This window comes from Papio anubis, chromosome 5 (assembly GCF_008728515.1).
Source record: "Papio anubis isolate 15944 chromosome 5, Panubis1.0, whole genome shotgun sequence".
Lineage (NCBI taxonomy): Eukaryota > Metazoa > Chordata > Mammalia > Primates > Cercopithecidae > Papio > Papio anubis.
The window spans coordinates 83,625,341-83,647,214 of record NC_044980.1 but is presented as its reverse complement, the minus strand read 5'-3'; the positions used below and the strand labels follow the sequence as shown (position 1 = coordinate 83,647,214).

The 21,874-nt window shown below is 37.3% G+C and overlaps 1 protein-coding gene across 4 annotated transcripts in view; it reads right to left on the bottom strand.

Annotated features, from left to right (window-relative positions):
* The window catches only part of ADGRV1 (adhesion G protein-coupled receptor V1), a 585,058-nt gene that overhangs the window by 467,051 nt on the left and 96,133 nt on the right, over positions 1–21,874 (bottom strand). For 2 of the 4 annotated variants that reach the window (XM_031666293.1, XM_031666296.1), the window contains 10 exons: positions 19,993–20,169; positions 15,743–15,923; positions 14,549–14,751; positions 13,785–13,914; positions 10,361–10,441; positions 8,523–8,662; positions 5,784–6,393; positions 3,982–4,197; positions 2,056–2,271; positions 1,087–1,331 (listed from right to left, as the gene is read on the bottom strand). In XM_031666293.1, coding sequence (XP_031522153.1) covers positions 1,087–1,331; positions 2,056–2,271; positions 3,982–4,197; positions 5,784–6,393; positions 8,523–8,662; positions 10,361–10,441; positions 13,785–13,914; positions 14,549–14,751; positions 15,743–15,923; positions 19,993–20,169 — 2,199 coding nt within the window. The remainder of the gene's footprint in view (positions 1–1,086; positions 1,332–2,055; positions 2,272–3,981; positions 4,198–5,783; positions 6,394–8,522; positions 8,663–10,360; positions 10,442–13,784; positions 13,915–14,548; positions 14,752–15,742; positions 15,924–19,992; positions 20,170–21,874) is intronic. The other 2 variants (XM_031666294.1, XM_031666295.1) reach the window with 2 other exon arrangements.

The window sequence follows — 21,874 nt, the reverse complement described above, 5'->3', positions numbered from 1 at the left end:
AAACAGAAATGTTTATGTGCTAATGAATATCTAGTATTTTAGAAGTGAAAAATGGCACAATTAGCATTCAAAATAAATTTTATGAACTTCTATAAAATTTTATGCTATTAAAGAATAAATGCTATCCAAAGTAATTTTATGATATGTAAATATTAATAATATCTTGAATTTCATATAATAAAATTATCTTCAGCCAATTTGTTAGTGATTAACTTTTCCACTGATACTGTACCTTCCTGCTTCATCATGAAAAGGAAATATCAGGAAGATACATTTCGCACAGTATTTTTCACATAGTTAATTGTCAACAATGGTTGAAGAATAAGTGAATGAATGAATGAATGAATGAAAAACCACAGTAATACTTAAGATTGACTGGCTCACACCCAAGCCAAAAGGGAGTATAAAATAAGTTAAGAGTTCATACAGAACAGGCCAGGTGCATTGGCTCATGCCTGCAATCCCAGCACTTTGGGAGGCTGAGGCAGGTGGATCACCTGAGGTCAGGAGTTCAAGACCAGCCTAGCCAACAAAGTGAAACTCCGTCTCTACTAAAAATACAAAAATTAGCCAGGCATGGTGGTGTGCTCCTGTAATCCCAACTACTTGGAATGCTGAGGCAGGAGAATTCCTTAAACCCGGGAAGCATAGGTTGCAGTGAGCTGAGATTGTGCCACTGCCTCCAGCCTGGGTGACAAGTGCGAAACTCCATCTCAAAAAAAAAAAAAAGAAAAAGAAAAAAGAGTTTATACAGAACAAATGTATTAAAAATTATGGCATATATGTATGTGTGTGTGTGTGTGTGTGTGTGTGTTATTTAACCTTTTAACCAAAATGTTGAACAATGCAATGTAATTGTACAAAAAAGTCTTATAGTAGTAAACTGGCATATGTACACAATCTATTTCTAGAATATTCCTGCTTTTGTCAATTGTAAGGATCACTTTCACACTAGCATAGTTTGAACATTCTTGCAGGAATAATTTATTTGACATCCTCTCCAAAATGTCACAACGGCCATCTGTTCTAGTCACTATAGATAAGGTACGATTTACAGTGTCATTCTATACTAGCCATTCCTCTCACCTCTTCAATCTCCGGAACGTCGTCAGCCAGGACCTCTAACAACAAGGTTTGAATGGTTTCCCCAGGGGCAAAGGTCACATTACCTGAGACAACTCGCAGGTCGCCAGTAGCAAGCTGTCCATTAATGGTGGCAACCCACTGAACAGTAACATTGCCGAGTGTCCCAGAATTTCGAATTATTGGCAGGTTTACCTTCACTGAGTTAAACTCAGGTTCCTCTACAATAAGGTTAGTAATCTGAAAACCTGAAGGGTAGACAGAGCAGAGTTCACTTCAAATACAAAGTGAAACAGAGATAACAGTTAACCAAGCACCATTCTATAGTGGATTCTCTTTACCCCTAAGCAATCTAAGTAGCTATAACCCACAAAAACCAGAGTAACACGCTGTGATACAAATTGGTCTGCCCTGCCAAAATTTTCAAATTAGTTTTCACTGTGATAGAAGTAGAAACCACAAAGCCCACAGGGCTCAAGTCTATACCAGACATGAGTCACAGGTCCAGTGAGCACAGAAGCTGATTGCACAGTGCAAGCCTGCTCCAGAGGGGCAATTACTATTTAGTTCCCATGACTGACGTTATGCAGGAAAGGGAACTTGATATTGCCAGATTTCCTATTTATCAAGAAAGCCCAGAAATCCACATTTTTGTGTGAATTTCTATAAATTAAATTATTTCTCTAAAGAATTGCCTAAGACTCACAAAACACATATAGGAGCCAGGTCACACTCTAAAGCCAATAGTCTGTGACTTTTCCATATATGCTAAAAGACTGATTTAATTTCTTTTTAAAACAATCACTAACCACTGCCAATGACTGTGCACAGATGTCTTATATGTCAGTAACAGCAGTTAAGAAAGAAAACATGATCAGATCAATTCTGAGTCTCTAAAAGTAAAGAAAAGATCATTATCTATGATCTATGCATACAGACAAGTCAAAGAGAGACACAAATTAGTCTTCATACCAAATAATCCATAGGGGTCATCAGAGGCCTCAATAATAATGACTGCCTCTGTCAAAGCCCCTAGTCTGGCTCCTCCCGTTGTTTCATTCAGCAGTTGCACAAGAAAAGATTCTTCCGGTTCAGGATAGATATCATTAATGATATATATTGGCACAGCTTTACTGGTTTCCCCTTCTAGCAAGACCACATCTGATGAAGCTATACTATAATCTTCACCTGAAAAGACCAAAAGTAAAATGCTAAGGCTTCTAAAATGTGATCACAAACATTCCATATACTAGGGAAAAACTATTAGGTATCAAACTTTATGGATCTACTTGGAAATACTTTTTTGAGGATATTGACTACATTTATTCTAAGCAAGAAGACTTTTATGCCTCTCAGTAGAAAAATGGGTTTGATAATATCACAAAACAATGAAAAAGACTTCCTAGGGGTGTTCAAGTTCATTCCTTCACTTTGAGAAAGATGTATACATATTTGGTCTATTTATACATATAAATAGAGAGAGAATCATTCATTACAAGATAGCCCCTCTTAAGTACAAGAAAAAAAGGTGTACTTTTAGAAGAAAGAACAGAACTAGAATTGTAATGTCACTGGAGAGATAAATTACACCATTGCACAGATAGGGGAACGCTAGCATCATCAATGATGCAGCTGGACATGAAAAGACTTTCTTGCATAGATTGAAAGCTGCTACAGAGTACTGCTCAGGATGGCAGGAGGAAAAAATAGTGGGTGGGGAAAGGAGGGGTGCTCCGTGTGAAGACTGAGAGCTAATTTCTTAGAACACTGACCAAACCCCACCATCTGTCAGTGTGTGAGGCCCTCTACAGGCAGCCAGGTACTCCTAGGAGCTACCCCAGCCTACACCAGTTAGGTATTAGATGGGCCTGGTTTATTGTCTTTTCAAGCAAGTATTATGTCCAGATGATTTATTTTTTAAAATCAAGCACAGTATCCCACCCACTCACATTCCTGTTCCTCTGAGAGCACACTAGAAATATTCTAATTGAATAGTTCTCAGTCAAGTCTCCCTCTGGATGCTGGGACAGAACTATCAAAGTAGGCAGTCTTCTAATACATACATCTGGCAATGATGTCATTTTTTATACATGAAATAGTTAATACTAACTATTGCCTCTTCCTTGCTCTTCACAAATAAATAAGCAAGCAAGATAAAGGGATCCAGAGACAAGGCTGTTGCCAAGCACTGAAAGCATGAAGCTGCCCATTTTCCCTGCATTCCTCAGTAGTCATTTACAAGTGAATCCCTTTCAAAAACGAGGAGTACACTCAGAGAAAACCAGTGTTTTCCTCAGTTTACTTTTCACTGATTTGTGCATATCGACCTTTTAAATTCATAGATAATTTAGCCAAAACTTTTTGCTACATCTACAAGTTTAATGTCATAAATATATAAAAACTCTACCAGCACTTTGGGAGGCCGAGGTGGGCGGATCATGAGGTCACAGATCGAGACCATCCTGGCCAACATGGTAAAACCCCATCTCTACTAAAAATACAAAAATTAGGTGGGCATGGTGGCACACGCCTGTAGTCCCAGCTACCCGGGAGGCTGAGGCAGGAGAATCGCTTGAACCCGGGAGGTGGACGTTGTAGTGAGCCGAGGTCACACCACTGCACTCCAGCCTAGGTGACAGAGCAAGACTCAATCTCAAAACAAAACAAAACAAAATTGTAAAATCAAGCGAGACTCCATCTCAAAAACAAACAAAAAACAAAAAACCAAACAAAAAAAAAAGACTCTAGATTTGTCCCTTGAAAAAGACACAAGAGTATTTCTAGTTTTCTAGTTGATTATCCTAATTGCAACTTCGAGAGGTTTTGTTAATCAAGGATACATGTCCCTCTGTGCATATGTCCCTCTGTAAGTACTGCTTTTTAGATGTCTTTTCTTACCAGCGATTGCAGTTATTGGCACAGCTTTAAATTTCACAGAGACATCTGCAAATGCTCCTCCTGTTCTAGTCACATTGATAATGGGTCCAACATGATTTTCTGCCACTCGGACAATTGGCGCTGAGAGCTGAAGAGTTCCAAATGCATCATCATTGGCAATGATAATTAGTTGTGCAACAGTTTCTACCTTAGGCCCAAGACGTGGAGAATTTGGAACTGAAAGACAGAAGATCCAAATAGAACACAGAAAGCTGTCAAAATTCTAAGAACTGGCCAAACGTCATCAAGAAATCTCAGCAAGATTCCATCAGCCAAACAGGACTCTCATTTGGGGTTTTCCCTCTACTATTTATTTAACTAATTTATTTATTTATAGAGATGGAGTCTCACTCTATCACCCAGGCTGGAGTGCTGGAGCGCAGTGATGCCATCTCGGCTCACCACAACCTCCACCTCCTGAGTTCAAGCAATTCTCCTGCCTCAGCCTCCCGAGTAGTTGGGACCACAGGCACACGCTGCCATGCCCAGCTAATTTCTTTTGTATTTTAGTAGAGCCGGGGTTTCACCATGTTGCCCAGGCTGGTCTGGAACTCCTGAGCTCAGGCAATCCACCTCCCTCGGCCTCCCAAAGTGCTAGGATAACAGGCGTGAGCCACCGCGCCCGGCCCTACTATTTATATTTAAGAATATGTATTGTTTAATATGCACCAGCATTAATCTAGACATTCAGGATTCAAAAATAAACTAAATGGAATGTCCCTGCTCTATTGTAGCTTACATTCTAGAGAAATTTTTATTACAGAATTTATAACAAAAGAACAGTTACCTACAGAAATATTTTAATATGTGTTGAAAAGTTATCAAAAAGGAAAAAATCATTAGAGTATAATTAATCATCACTTTACATAATATTGCAACAGATAACGATGAAATCTACAGAATGATGCTCTTCTAATTAGCTCACTATGCAATTAAAACAAAACAGCATTTCAGTTACAAGACTGAGAAGGAAACTAATTTAGTTCCTTGACCTCAAAAACCAGCCACAAATCATCATACTCTAAATTACTGCCTCTTTAACCGCTTGGCTTTCTTCCCTGACAAACCTGTTCTGCATTGCCCATCCTTAATTAATATTGTCACTGAACTACTTTGTTCCTATGGGCTGAAGTCCTCCTACCTCAAAATTCATATGTTTGAATCCTAATCCCTGTGTATTAAGGGATTAATCCTAATCCCTGTGTATTAAGAGGTGGAGCCCTTGAAAGTGATTAGGTTAAGGAGGTGAGACCCTTGTAAACAGGGTCAGTGCCCACGTAAAAGAGGCCTGAGAGAGACAGAGACCCCACAACCCTCCACAAGACCCAGGAAGCAGACTCTCACCAGACACTGAATCTGCTGGCACCTTAATCGTGGCACTTCCCAGTCTCCAGAACTATAAGGAAAAATTTCTGTTGTTTCTAAGCCAACCAGTTTATGGCAGTTTGTTACAGCAACCCCAGTGGACGAATCCACTCATCCAGAAATCAGAGTCAGCCTCAAGACTACATCAACCCTGTCATAATAGAGTGTGCTAGATAATTTTAAAGTTCCCGTCCTACTTTCTACTGACTTTTAAAACATAATCTCGAAGAAAAAATGTGTCTGGCTTCCAGTTGCCTTACAGGTAAACTGTTGAAAGAGGACACTTTCAAAGTTAGAGTTTACTATTTTTTTATAGAATTCTCTATTAAATAAAATTTAAAATTGATTGTTTCAGGATTCTGATGGCTAATAATAATAACACACTAAGGGATACTTACTTGAACGACTCTGTACTTTTGCCATTAAAGTAGAGTTGAGTAGTTCGATAAAGACAGATTCGGACCTTTCTGGCTCATCATCATCCAAAATTGAAATAGCTATTGTTGCCTCACTCTGATTAGCTGGAAAAAGAGCAAATCCAGAAGCTGGTATATAGTCTCTTCCTTGAGTTGCTCTCGCTAAATTAGGCGGAAAATAAGGTGGTTTTTCCATATCATCTAGTGTTGCATATGAGACAAGGACTTTTCCCATGAGGCCTTTCAACCTTATTATTGATAGTGTGATGTTCTGGGTTGCTTCCTCGACTTTAACAGGTCTGTTTTTCTCAGAAAAAATGAATACCCCATGTGGATCATCACTAGCCAAAACTGTTAATGTGGCATTAACATGAGCTCCCAAAGAACCACTGGAAACACTGAGGATTGACACAGAGAATGCCTTATCCAGTTCTGGGTCTTCGTCAGGCAGTATCTCCACAGTGATATTGGCGCTGGTCTGCCCAATCTCAAATGTGATGTTGCCAGAGGTGAAGGCAAGATCACCATCAGGATCAGAGTCTATGTTCCAATGCAAAGTCACTGGAGACAGAGTTCCATGATGTCTTATAACCTACAAAATATTTAATATTAAAATCTATTAAAAGAGAGATTAAAGCCAGTTACTTAGAGGCTTACAAATACACTAATGATAGCAGCACAATTTTATTTTATAGAAGTTCTTCTCCAGACTACAAGACTGCTGCAGGCAGGGGTCATATACTATTCATCTTTTAAGGCCCACAGAGAGTCTTATAAATGGAGGATATTTAAAAAGTGACTGTGCCGAGTGCAGTGGCACATGCCTATAGTCCCAGTTATTCAGGAGACAGAGACAGGAGGGTTACTGAAGCCCAGAACTTCAAGGTTACAGTCAGCTATGATGCTGCCACCACACTTCAGTCTGGAAAACACAGCAAGACTCTATCTCTTAAAAAATAAATAAATAAAAAACAGTTGAAATAAAAATTTCAAAGCGATTGTTGCGTGAAAGTATACATTGACGAAAAAATGTAGCTTCTATTCAAATTATAACTATCTTTTGTGTATCTTTTATTTTATCCCCAACAAATCAAATGTGATTAACAATGAATTACATTTAGGCACACTCATAAAAGTTTTCACAATCGCTGCAAAAATGGTATATATTTCATTGCAAGTTATATATAAATGGTGTTTTCTGAAAAGTGAGCTGTAAAACTCATTTTAAAACAAATCACATTTACTTTTATCTTCAATATATTATGCAAACAAACTCACCAAAAAACATATTTGACCAAAAGTACAAGAAAATACATTTAAGAAGGAAGATATGCTTCTGTCAATAATATGTTAACAATGAAAAGCCTAAAAATTTATATGTTAACAATGAAAAGCTTAAAAATGTATCCAAGTAAATCCCAACTAAGAGTAATTTTTATTTGTTCTTGAAATATGATGGTTACATCAAAATGAAATTAGAGACAGTAATTTTATAAAAGTTGATCCTTTCCCTTAAGGCTTTTTTTAAATCTTTCCTGAGTCATTAATTATCCTTTCTAAGGTTGTTCAATTTATCGCACAATAGTTTATTGAAAATCTGCCATAGTAGTACAGAAGGGTATGTTTGAGTGATATTTCTTCATTATTCATATGGAAGCTGAGCAAGTAGCTAGTCGCTGTGAGTCACTGAACAAAGAATCCTTCTTAATTTCTACTGGAACAAAGCAGAGTAGCCATTCAAACACACACATATATCATATAGAGTTATTATTATTGCCAGTTCACCCATGTTTTAGATTGTCTTTCCTTATGGGAGAGAGACAGGATAGGACTGCACTTCATCCACTGACATTAGGCACAGCCAGGAGACCTGCTTTGACCAAGGAAGTTAAGTAGAAATGACGTAAATCACTTCCAGAAAGAAGCTATAAGAGCTGGTATGCTGTTCTTCACATCCACATTTCCCTCCACCAAGAAGATAAAAGCACCTGCTGAGATATAGCCATGGTACCTAAAGTGTCTAATAATCAGAGCCCCTTGCTAACTTAAGTTGGACATATACATACTGTGAATGAAAAACAAATCTTTTCCAGCACTTTGAGAGGCCAAGGCGAGTGGATCACCTGAGGTTGGGAGTTTTAGACCAGCATGACCAACATGGAGAAACCCTGTCTCTACTAAAGATACAAAATCAGCCGGGCGTGGTGGTGCATGCCTGTAATCCCTGCTACTTGGGAGGCTAAGGCAGGAGAATCGCTTGAACCCAGGAGGTGCAGGTTGTGGTGAGCTGAGATCGCGCCATTGCACTCCACTGGGCAACAAGAGTGAAACTCCGTCTCCAAAAAAGAAAAAAAAAAAAGAAAGAAAAACAAAAACAAATCTTTCTTGTATCAGCCATTGATATTTTACAGATGTTTGTTACCACAGCCCATCTGAACAAACACAAAAATCTATGTAAGATAAATACTTGTAGTACAGCTCCATTATATTCCTTAAAGGGTCAAGGATCTTCAGAATTAAACAATGACTCCATGTGCAACACTAAAGACAAAAATAAATGCCAAATCACTGTTCGATCACCAATTTGTATTGCCTGTGCCAACAGGCTCATTCCTCTCGGCCTACACAAAAAAAGGAAAACATAAAACACACTTTCATAACATAGTACAGTTTTTAAAACAACAGAAAATATCTAGGAATGAAGGAAGAAAAGGTACTCACGTTTAATATAACAGTGCTATACCCATCTTCTGGTTCAGTTCCACTGACATAGAGTGACTCAGGGCTAAATTCAAATACGCCATGAGCATGGTCAGAGGCTGCAATTGTCACTAGAATTTGGGAAGCCACTCCTCGACTGGCTGCATGAACAAGTTCCAACAAATAGAAAAAAAAAAAAATGTTAATGAGTAATTTACAAACCAAAGGAAAAGCCAAGGAACAACTTTTTGAAAAGAGTCCGTACATTCATTGAGTACATTCTAATTTGTTTTAGAAAGAAAGGCAGACACAAATGGGTGCCACACATATTCATGCTTTTATGACCTTTCTCTACTTTGGCACCAACGTGATGTACAAGTGCTGCATAAGCACTTGGAGATGAATAAGGAAAACTTGTTTTTCTTTTTCTTCTCTATGAAAGAGAACATTCTTCCACACTGAGTATATGAGGAAGGTCTCCCACGACCTTTGCTGACCTCAAAAGAACTTGAGCCAAAATGACTCTTACCTTCATGAAATAATAAGTAGTTTCCCTATGATTTTAGTCATTCTGGCTGAACAGATTCTTGGTTTCCAATGTGCATGAATTCTAGGCCTATTTTTTCATCATGGGATGATGCTATAAATCTCTCTCTCCTGATCCTAAATAGTCCCATTATGCAGCTAAAAAGATGCCAAGATCTAAAGCAGCATTTAATTTTGTCCTAAAAAGACTGTTCAAATTTTATGTTGCATTAATGTCTGCAGACTAGAAAATGAACAATTCTAAAAGTAATAGAGTAATTAACTACAGAGGTTGCATTAGGCATTGATGGAAGATAGGAATGAAGGGGGTGAAATCATTGAGTTCTGACACTAAAATATAAAATCTGACATTGTGAAAAAAGAAGGATTTGAGGATTAGAAAATGCTCTTCTTCAAGAAACAAATATTCTAAGTATGCTTTTCACATATGAAAAAATATTTGAGGTAAAAAGCTGAATCATGTTTGTATATAAATCTACTTCAAAAGGCATCCTGTTTTCAATATCACCCTCATTAATTGCCAACTATCCTTCCATTTATTTTCTTCCTAATTTCTTTTTCCCATTTGTTTTTTTCTTTCTTTTTTTTTTTTTCTTTGAGAACAGTCTTGCTCTGCCACCCAGGCTGGAGTGCAGTGATGCAATCTTGGTTCACTCAACCTCCGCCTCCTGGGTTCCAGAGATTCTTTTGCCTCAGCCTCCCGAATAACTGTTATTACAGGTACATGCCACCACACCTGGCTAATTTTTGTATTTTTAGTAGAAACAGGGTTTCATTATGTTGGTCAGGCTGGTCTTGAACTCCTGAGCTCAGGAGATCAGCCCGCCTTGGCCTCCAAAAGTGCTGGGATTACTCCCCATTTGTTTTGATTAAATTTTACATATAACAATTCATAGTTCTTTTTGTACAGAGAATAAGTGTGATGTATTTAAAATGAAAATACAAATTTTCTATTGACCTCTTTTTAGGTATTTGACGCTATGTAAAATGTTTCCAAACAATCATTTTTACCAATGACATTCAAGTGAAATTTCTATCACAATTAGAATCAGGAAACTGCATTACGTTCATACAGGAAGGAGAGTCTGGGTTTTGGAAGCAGACAAGGATGTGATTCTGACTTGATCCCTTTCTAGCTGGGTGACTACAACATGAAGTAAATTATACTTCATAAGTTGCTGTGACAGTTAATGAGACAAAATATGTAAAGGACCTACACATAGTAGGTGTCAATAAGTGGTCAGTATTGTCTCTAAAACGAGAAGTTAAAATAAAAACGTATAATAGTAAAGGACCTTAGAAAAGCTGCTTACCATGTTTGTGAATAGTTGGAAGGAGGAATTCCATGTCCCCATCACCACTACCACTTCCATCAACCCTAAAGAGTTCAGCTACTTCACAAGGAGACACAGAGACACAACCCACACAACACACATTGACACAATGAGAAAATTGAGAGGTCTTAAAACATATCAAGCAAAGAGGAAAATGCAGTAGTATTAACCCAATAACATGCTTTCTTCCACACGAAACGGATCATTTTAAATAGCAAAATTATAGCACCAGTCAAGCTATCAAATTATCAAAATTTCATTCACAGTTTCATGAAATACTCCATGTAGACTGTAATTGTTACTTCCCATTTCTGCCAATCTAGTATTATTTTTAAATTTTCACTTTTTTTGCAGCAATGTAAATTATTTTCTAATATCTTAGATATTTAAAATATATTTATCTGATTATGTAATCATACGCTTAGGCCTAATATGCCTATGATAACCACCTCACCATTTGCAACAACCAGTTCAATATTGGGAAATGCATCTAGCCTTTCCTTCTATCCACACATTCAAATCCCCACCACAATTATTTACCATTCTCAAACTTGATCACCCTCTGGCCACCGGCATTGTGGAAAGAGTCCTAGACAAGCCATCTAAAAATTCTGCTTTCCTGGTTGTGAAAGATGCCAGCTGTAAAAATTTCAGCAAGTCACAAAACTTCTTGGTATCTCAGTCTCCTCACCTATGAAAGGTGCTGTCTTTTATAGATATGTTGTTGCTATGGTTTGAATGTGTTCCCCAAAGTTCACATGTTGGAAATTTAATCATAAATGCAACCATGTTGAGAATTGGGAACTTTAAGGGGTGATCAGGTCATGACACCTCTGCCCTCATGAATAAATTAATGTTGCTATCCCAGGAGTGGGTTCATTATTGCAAGGATGGATTTCTTGTAAAAGCAAGTTCAGCCCTCTCTTGCCCTCTCATATGCATTCTCTGACCATGTGGAGCCTTCCACTACATTATGATGTATCAAGAATGCCCTACAAGATGCAGTCCCCCAATATTGGACTTTCCAGCCTCGAGAACCACAGCCATGTAAACTTCTATTGCTTATACATTGCCCAGTCTGTGGTATTGTGTTATAGCAGCACGAAATGGACTAAAGAGTTGTAAAGATCAAATAAAATAATGGAAAATAAATAATATTATAAAAATATAAAATATAAAGTACTTTGGCAATAATAAAGAGAAAATGGTTATACCTTCCCCTCTAATACATCTTGTACCCCAACCATTATTTTACCAAATGTTTGCAAACAAAGAAGATAGGAAGGGCAGTGATGATAACAATAGAAGAAAAGGAGAGTAAAAATAGCAAAGCCACATCCATACATATATGCTTCTACCAATATCCTTGATTGACATGCTAGTTTAAGATCTGCCCTCTCTTATCCTTTTGCCCTGTGTTTTTGCCTGTCAATAAGACTGGGATATACCAGACATGAGAATGTATGGCACGAGGAACCTGAAGTCATCACACAGATCCAAAAGGCAAAATGGATTTCCAGCAAATATCTGGTACATGGCTTTGCCCCCACATTATCCAGAAGTCATAAAAAAAGAAGTTCAACACCATATATACTTTGGCTAGCGTAAGATGTCTATTCAGGTTGTGGCTACCTTATGTAGAATCATCAGTTTCATCAGTTTTATAGTTAAAAAGCATGAAATAAGTCCTTGACTCTCCAAAGAATTTAGCTCTATAAGCTACTTGACATGTTAGACAGTCCCTACATATGAGTCCAGGAGCAGAGGTCATTGTATAAATTCCTTTTCCTCCAATCCCAACTCACTGAGGGATAAATCAGATCTCTGCCACTATTGCTTCCTACGAAACTGCAAGGTTGGTTTTCTAGTGAGTATTCAAGTCCAATTAATATATAACAATGCATATTCTAGAGATATGGGGAGAAGTTTCTCAATAATACAACAAGTATCACTATAAGTGGTCATATAATCACAAGTATTTGTATCATCTCAATAACATCTCATGTACAATTACTAATCAGTATTAGCTAATGGTGACTAACATTTTCTCTTTCTGTTACATAAGGATTTTTAGCTATAAGGGATACAAAGGGCAACTTTTCAAATATTTTATAGTAACCTTTTTAGTAATGCAAATAGTGATTTGGAGATGCAAGGACTTGTCTCTGGAAGACAAGAAAAGCTGGTATTTTTATATGCCACCTACTAGACAGCACATTTCTACTGTTTTATGCATTCAACCAAGCTCAACACTGCTTAACCATTTCCCTGCTCCCAAATACTGGCTTGGTCTCCTTGCTCTCACCTGAGATTTGGGAACATAGGAAAGAAAAAATTTTGCATATTTACCCCAAATACCGACTTTATATATAAAGACAATTTTAATATCTCAGTCATACCAATTTTTCCTTTGGATGGCTTATATACTATAGCTTTCTTCATCAAAATAATAAATAATAATAATGAGATAATGATACCAGGTTTTGTAATGAAAGGGACTGTTCTGATGAACACCATATCATCTCTCAATTTCTTGTACTTATAAAGGTAATACAATGCATATCGTACGTATTCCATAACACTCCCAGTAGCACCTGATAAACACATTAACACTTTTGCAAAGAAGTATTGCATCTAATTGGGATAGATATTATCAATAGCCTCACTTAGTACAGATGAGTTTTGTCATGAAATAAGTTTGATTCCAATAACCCTTGATAATCAGAGCTTTCTGAAAAGCAGAACTGAAGTTAAGGCATTGTTGACTTCTTTTATTAATAATCAACTGATAATAGATCATCCAAAAGGACTAGATTTTACAGTGTTATATCTGTAGATTGACCTAGCAGAGCTATAGCAAAAAACGGAAAAGAGAGAGATGATCTTACGGGAACCTACCATGAATGAAACCTGTAATTTGGTGACTTAGTACACTTACACGTTTCATTCTAAAAGTATATCTCTTCTAGTAAAATATCAGTGGGTAATAATAAGCGGGAAAAAAAACAGCACAAACACGCTGTCCATATAATAAACAGAGATATTACTCAGAATTAACCAAACTTCATAGCGAAAGTATATCAATGTGAAACTATGAGTTGAATATTAATTTATAAGACTAATACTAAAAGTGTATGTAAACAGGAGGATTTTCTTTTTACCAAGAAAGGAATTATCAATCAAAAATGATTCATATAGATTATATTACCACATATATTATGGTATACATTATCATGTATCTTAAGCAATTATTAACTTTCAGGCTGCCTCCTCCAAAAACTAATAATTTATTCATTTATTTAAGTAAGATTAATTCAAAGGAACATACTTCCCTAAAAGAATCTACTGTCATCAGCATGGGGAGACAAGCAAATATTTAATATTTTTGCATCACCAGCCTTACCTCCTCCTTCCAAATTTAACAACTCAACTTTAAAAGATTTTTCCAGTTCAGGAATAGAATTATCAGTGATGTTTACAGAAATGTATTTATATCTTTCTCCTGGTTGAAATTCTAATGTGCCAGCAACATTCTGAAATATAAAAGATTGATCCGTTAGATTACAATCATTCTGTATACGAATAGATTACAATCATTCTGTATACGAATTTGTAAAATCAGAATGTTTGTTATATCCCAAATTATTATAAATACTAAGAAGACAAGTAAAACACAAAATTGAAAACACTTCAGTGTGTATGAATAGTGTTCAACGTAAATTCTAAATAAATATTCTCCAATTAGATAAAGTAGATTATTTCTTTTTTTCTTTCTCTTTTTTATTTTATTTTATTTTTTAGAGACAGAGTCTCACAATGTCACCAACGCTGGAGCTCAGTGATGGGATCATAGCTCACTGCAGCCTTGAACTCCCAGGCTCAAGCAATCCTCCTACCTCAGCCGCCAGAGTAGCTAGGACAACAGGTATGCACCACCACACCCAGCTAATTTTTTTTTTCTGTTTTTGTAGAGAAAGTGACTTGCTACGTTGCCCACGCTGGTCAACAACTCTTGGCCTCAAGCAATCCTCTCACCTTGGCCTCGCAAAGCGCTAGGATTACAGGCATGAGTCACCATGTTCCAGGTACAGTGTAAATCCTTTCCAGAGAAGGATTATGTCTGTTTTACAAGTGCAAATACAACTTCAAAAGGACTCAGTGAATTACCTGGTAATCCTCAGGACTGAATGCTGTCAAGGACACTGTTCTAAATTCCGCAGTCACCCTTCCCAGAAGTCCCTGTGCACGGATGACCAATAACCTGATTTCTCCATCTTCCTCCTGCACGGTGATATGTGGAACACTGCTTGCAGGCAGGGTCATTGTGTCCTCAGGCTGAGGAGGCAGCCCTGTGGAGAACTGCAGCAAGCCTAGTGGAGACAAAGGGGCCAGGGCATTCTCCCAATGAATTGTGCAAGAATTTCTTATTCAACTAAAGCGATCTTACACGATTATTTTGATCACCAGGCCAAAAATCTGAGGGCCTTTATTTAGAAAATATTTTAGCAAAGATTTAACTAACATGCTTTTGACACAGAATATATTTATAAGCTTTCAGAATAATGAAAGTTAAATTGTTAATTTTCCATGTCTCTACTCAAAGAAAGCTTTTCTTCCCACAGCAGCATCAATAGCAGGAACATTGATAGCATTTTAAAATATATATTTTCTAACTTTTACTCATATTTTATTCGAATCTCCAGAAATCATTCTAGAACAAACAGGTTAAGTGGCACCTTAAAGGAGTTGCAACACTTAAAAACAAACAAATCAACAAACAAATAAAACCTAACTATGAAAACTAAAGGTGACGAGTCTCTCAAGATTTCTACCCAAACCTTTTAACAGATGTTCTTGATTCATTCCTGTAGAAGAAATACTATTTTTCAATACAGAAAACATTCTCAATTTACTAGGACAGACATCTGTGATAGTTCCCCAGTAGAAAAAATTGTCACTATTTAGTATAAGACAAAAAGAAATTAATATAAAGAGTGATAGCTTCACTTCTTGAAGCTTAATAAAATATAAATTACAAAGTTTTTCACTTACATGTTAACAAATCACCATAGGATAATTAATAAAGAAATTTGATAGCTATGAACAGAAATAATTTGTTCCATTTTAATAATTGGGCAAAAACTTTTCAAAATACACTATTGAAGTATGGAAACTGATCTTTATATTTTCTCTCATAAACAATGTCCCTCAAAATGGCAGCATACAAGTTAAAGAGTTTAGAAATCAGGAGGTCGAAGGCATTCTACTTCTATCATTTGCAAAAAGTGCCTTAAGAAGTTCTTAACAAAACTAAGTACACCCAGAGAAGAGAAGATTTTTCTTGCAAAAGGAGCAGGTTACCATATGGATGATCACTAGCTTTGATGGTGATATCGGTCGTTTCCTTTTCAGGATCTATGCTTGCACCACTGGTAGGAGTTGAGCCTAGCTTCCCATCTCCAGGAATTGCAGAAACCAATGTCACACGGAAATACTCATTAAGTTCAGGAATATCATCATCAAGGACATATATATTCAGAACCTATAAATATAAATATCCAGAGGCACTAAGCAATGAGGCATTTAGAAATTACTTACCAGAAGAAAATTCAAAAGGCAACTAAATTATATTTAAGTGAAGTTACCACTTAAGACTTATTTCTGCATAAATTTAAACATTAAAACATTGTATGTGTGTGTGCATATGTGTGTATACAAACATATACAGAGAAAGAGAAGTCTGAATAGATTAATTCCTTTAAAATAATGGGTGCTGCTATAGTCTGAATGTCTTGTCTTCCCGCCCCCCAAATTACCATGTTAAAATCTAATCCCCTAAGTAGTGTTATTAAAAGGTGGGGTTTTCAGGAGGTGTTGAGGGCTTGAGGATAGAGCCCTCATGAACGAATTAGTGTTGAGGGAGCTTGTTCGCCCCTTCCACCGTGAGGAGGGCATATTGAGAAGGCACCGTATCTTTGAAGCAGAGTAAGCCCTCACCAGACACAGAATCTACAGGCACCCTGCTCTCAGACTTCCCAGTCTCCAAAACTGTGAGCAGTAACTTTTTGTTCTTTATAAGTTACTCAGTCTAAGGTATGTTGTTATAACAGTCTCAACAGACTAAGGCAGGTGCTGAGCAGTAGCATTTTCTGACAGTAGCCTATACATGTATCAATATCACATCATATATGATACGTTGATTTACCAATATAATATCATATATTTTTTGTACCAAAGACCATGGTATTACCAACATCAGGTAGAGACTTCCCAATTAAGAAACTGCAAGTTCTATGATGAGATGTGATAGGATAAGAAGAAAGGGCAATGTACCTGTGTCTAGTGTCTGCCTAAGGAGCGCCTGACGTGCTCAGGAGCAGTATTTTAGAAAGTGGATTCATAATAGGCCTTAGGAGTCCAGCACAAGCAATTAATCCAAAAAAGGTTATAAAAGGAATAGGAATAACTCAGCCATGCTCTACAAAATTTAACTCAAAATTTAAAGTGAAAAAACAATTTCTCCTTTCTTTATTAATCAAACAAACATGTTTCGACATATGCAGTATGCTGGGGTTAGACCCCACTCCTGATGTATCACAGGAGACAGGTCTATAGGAAATCACTTAAAACCCAATGCGAAAATATCATGATAGAGTTCTGTACAAAATAAAGTGATGAAGAAACTAATTCTACCTGGTAAGGTTTTACAGCAGATGTGTTTGAAGCAAATTCTGATTGATCACTTACAGTTGTAAATAATAATGGGAAAGGACACTCCAAACAAAAGACACAATACTGACAAAGGCAAGGAGACATGAAAGAACACGGCATCTGCAATCAGAACACCAGTCAAGAGGAAAACATGAGGCTGAATGAATAATCAGGAGCCAAATCATAGGGATCTTTTATGCTATCATAAAACACTTGGACTTCATTCCATAGAAAGTGGAGATAAATTGAAGAATCATAAGCAGAGGACTGACCAAATTAGCATTCTGCTTTAGAATAAGTACCATGGCAGAATAAACAGAGTGCACAAAACAAAAAAGGATGCAAGAGGATAAGTTAGGAAGTGACTGACCAGAAATGATAAAATTCTGAACTAATACAGTAACAAAAGAGATGTGGAAAAATTGTTAGATTTGAAATTTGTCTAGAGAGAGAAGATGCAGGCCTGATGAGGCACTTAACATGGAGACTAAGAAATAGAGAGGCTATGTAAGTAAGAATGGTGACTTCCTGGTTTCTCCCAGAAAAGAGTGACAACTGTCTGAAAACAAACTCTAAATCCAAATATAGTCTCCAGAATACTAATCATTGGTCCTAAAAACACCTGGAAAGGTTTTTTTTTTTTTTTTTTTTTTTTTTTTTAAATGTTCTTTTTCTAGAGATTTTGGTTCACTAGATCGGAGTTCAAACTTAAATTTGGCTTTTAATGTACATTTTAATCGTATTTTAAATTAAGGAGTAATACATGACACATGTGCTCAGAGAAGCGCAAAAATAACATGTACTACCTAAATCATAGAATTCATGAACTAAGGGAAAAAGAAATTGTTAACTTAGGTAATCAAATATATATGAGACAAGGTCTGGCTCTGTTTCCCAGGTTGGAGTGCACTGGTGTGATCACAGCTCACTGCAGCCTCAACCTCCCAGGACCAAGTTATCCTTCCACCTCAGCCCCCAAGTAGTTTACGCTACAGGTGCACACCACCATGTCCAGTCAAAATACTTTATATGATACTCGACTGGAACATTTAGAACTGTTTTAATTACTAAATTTGATTAACTCTTATCTCTTTCAAAATGTATATAAATTTAACTTATAAAACAATGGTAAAGTACTAGTAAAACCTTTATCATGGGCCTGTCCGCAGACTAGTATCAAGGAACTTTTGCTGTTACACTATTTAATTTGCTTCCTTATTCCACCAAATTATAGAAATTTGGTCACTTTTCCTTAGCTTTTATTCTTTAGATCTTAACATTTTAAACTTTCCCTCAATTTTTTTTAATCCAACTAACTTCTAAATCCCTCAAAAGTGTCCTCAAAAATTACTTATTATTTACAAACCTTAACTTAGTTTGCTATGTATCCCTGATGACTTATGAGAGATTTATATTTTAATGTAAAAATTATATTGACATGCATATTCCAACATGATCAATACTTAAATATTCTGATACAGGAGAAAGCCTCATCCCAATCTCACTTATAAAAAGTATCATTTATTTATGGAGTATATATTCAGACACGTGACTCTTGTTCATGGAAAGTTTTTTTTTTTTTTTTTTACGGAGTCACGCTGTGCTCCCAGGCTGGAGTGCAGTGGCGTGATCTCGGCTCACTGCAAGCTCCGCCTCCCGGGTTCACGCCATTCTCCCGCCTCAGCCTCCCAAGTAGCTGAGACTACAGGCGCCTGCCACCACGCCCGGCTAGTTTTTTTTTTTTGTATTTTTAGTAGAGACGGGGTTTCACCATGTTAGCCAGGATAGTCTCGATCTCCTGACCTCGTGATCCACCCGCCTCGGCCTCCCAAAGTGCTGGGATTACAGGCTTGAGCCACCGCGCCCGGCCTGGAAAGTTTTTTTATGAAACTGAGGTCACCTTTACTCTTGAAATATATATTTAAAAAACCCTCATCTCTCCAAGTTTAATGCAAATAAAACGAGATTACAGTTATAAGAATTTCTCACTGGCTGATTAGAAGACTACCATTAAGAATTCTGGGCTGGGCGCGGTGGCTCACACCCGTAATCCCAGCACTTTGGGAGGCCGAGGCGGGCAGACCACTTGAGGTCGGGAGTTTGAGACCAGCCTGAGAAACATGGAGAAACTCCGTCTCTACTGAAAATACAAAATTAGCCAGGCATGGTGGCGCATGCCTGTAATCCCAGCTACTTGGGAGGCTGAGACAAGAGAATCACTTGAACCCAGGAGGCGGAGGTTGCAGTGAGCCGAGATCATGCCATTGCACAACAAGAGTGAAACTCTGTCTCAAAAAAAAACAAAAACAAAAAAAGAATTCCTGTGATTTCCCATCATTCTCAGCAAAATATCACAAGGACGGAAAGCCAAACACCGCATGTTCTCACTCACAAATGGGAGTTTAACAATGAGAACACATGGACACAGGGAGGGGAACATCACACACTGGGGCCTGTTGTAGGATAGCGTTAGGAGAAATACCTAATATAAATGACAAGTTGATGGATGCGGCAAACCAACATGACACATGTATACATATGTAACAAACCTCCACGTTGTGCACATGTACCCTAGAACTTAAAGTATAATAATAATAATAAAAGAATTCTGTGGGTTCCCAGTGCATCAGTAATAACAAAAAATCCATAGAAATACATCTTTCAGTTATACAATTATTATTATATTGGGATTCATAAACAAAACAGAAACACACATTATTCAAAATTATTAATTTTTCTTTCGCATAAATACAAAAATATTTTATACCATGATGTATACCTAACAATCTAAATATTTTAAATTGCTTACACAACAAGATGCTGCAAAGAAATTACAGAACAAACATGTCAGGGAAAGCTTTCCAGGAGGCTTTCAAAGGAACAAAAAAGGTAGGGTTTACCTCTGATCTCTGCCAAGGAAGGAATGTGATAGTTCCACTGGCATTAGCAAAGTCATCAACAAGGTAATTAATGCCATCAGTTTCAATCTGTGAGATGGTGTAAAATACATGCACATAATCCAGAGCTCCTCTGGTTCTCTCAACCACACAAGAAATGGTTGATCCCTCCTCTGCAATCTGAAATGTAAATTATTAATAAGTGCACAGCAATTCAAATCAGTGACAAAATTACAATGCTTTAATGAAATCCTTTTACCATAAACTTAATTCTACAACTTTCTACTTCTCTAAAAGGGACTAAAGAGGCCTGTGCATTCCCCCAGATAAACTTTGACTGCTAAGACATATTTACAATCATTCATTTTCTCCCATTCCTTTATAGAGATAAAGGAAAAAGAATTATAATCTCTGAACTGCACAAGTAATTCATTCGTTGATGTCTCTGTGTTCCAACCACCGTGCCATATGGTATGGTTGCAAAATATTTTTTAATGTGTAGTCCTTTCTCTGGATAAGTATAATTCTAAACAGAAAGACAAACTTGCAATTTTATAATGGGCTCAGCACAGACAGACCAAATAAGGGTGGGGGTTCGGGGTAGGGGGAGGAACATGACATCAGGGAGAACTTTCTAGGCACAGACATAAGAAGCAATATAGTATATTTGGTGGTATCATTTTGGCAGGGGTGCATGAAGTGCCAAATGGGGAGAGCCTTGAGAAGTGCCTAGTATGGGAACAACAGTCAGATCAAAGAAGGTATCTTATGCCATGCTTAATATATTTGTTGGTGTTTTTACCATATAAACCTAGAGGTGTTTTTTTCAAGTGGAAAATTTTTTATCTAAACACTTAAGATAATTCTTAAAAACTCTATGGTGGAAGCAGTTGGAATATCATTTAGAGTAAGGCCTTCCTACTGTCAAATCCTCAGCTTCTCAATTCAATTTTATTTTTATGTTAGCAAATATATAATTTGGAGAAAAAAGAACCAAAAATGAATACAGATAAAAATACAAGTTTTAATATATAGAATGTCATTCTGTATTTTTCATATGAACCATAAGCATCTCTGATCAGCATAAGATAGAGCCATTTTGGTGCTGACATTTTGGAGAGGACAGATTTGGGATTTGTCTACAAATCGACAATAGTCGAAAGTTATCAATGAATGTGGAGTCACCAGGAGACGTTCCAGCAAATCCTCTGAGTTTCACTGAGCAGCACAGCAACCCAGGTGTTCTCATGGTAAAGAGGATCAAGTACACCTGGGGCAACATTCTAACTCTTTTATTTGCCTGCTGGTCCATGGGCATGAGAGGCCCAAAACAAGCAGGTGATAGGTCAGTGGTGCCCTCAGGTGTCTCCTAGCAGGCACATTCTTCCCCCAGCCCCACTGCCAGAACCGGAACTTCTAATCCAGTGGAGCCTAAAGTGGGAAACAAATTCAGGCAGCAGGTCATTAAAAGTAGTAGAGACAGGGGTCAGTCTCACTTCTACCTCCTGTTTCCTGAGCCTGTGTATTCTAGTTATTGGGGACACAGAAACAGATACCAGTCATTGAATGCACATACTGAATCCTGGAGGACAATACTTCAACCTTCCAAGAAGCTGTCCTTAAGCCAGCACCATGGCTAGGTCTTCAGCAGGCCATTCAATTGTATGAGGCCAGTTACTTCAGGTAACGTGGTATATGGTGAGGCCAGTGAATCAGTCCTATGACTACGTACCCATTGCTACACCTCCTTCATATTAGTCCTTTTGAGGCCATGTGATGCAGGTCTCCATGTGGTTAAAGCTGGCATTCTCTATGCCTTCAGATGATGGTGCTTGTATTAGGATGTAGTAGGAGGCTAAAGTAAATACATTAGCTAAAGTATTAA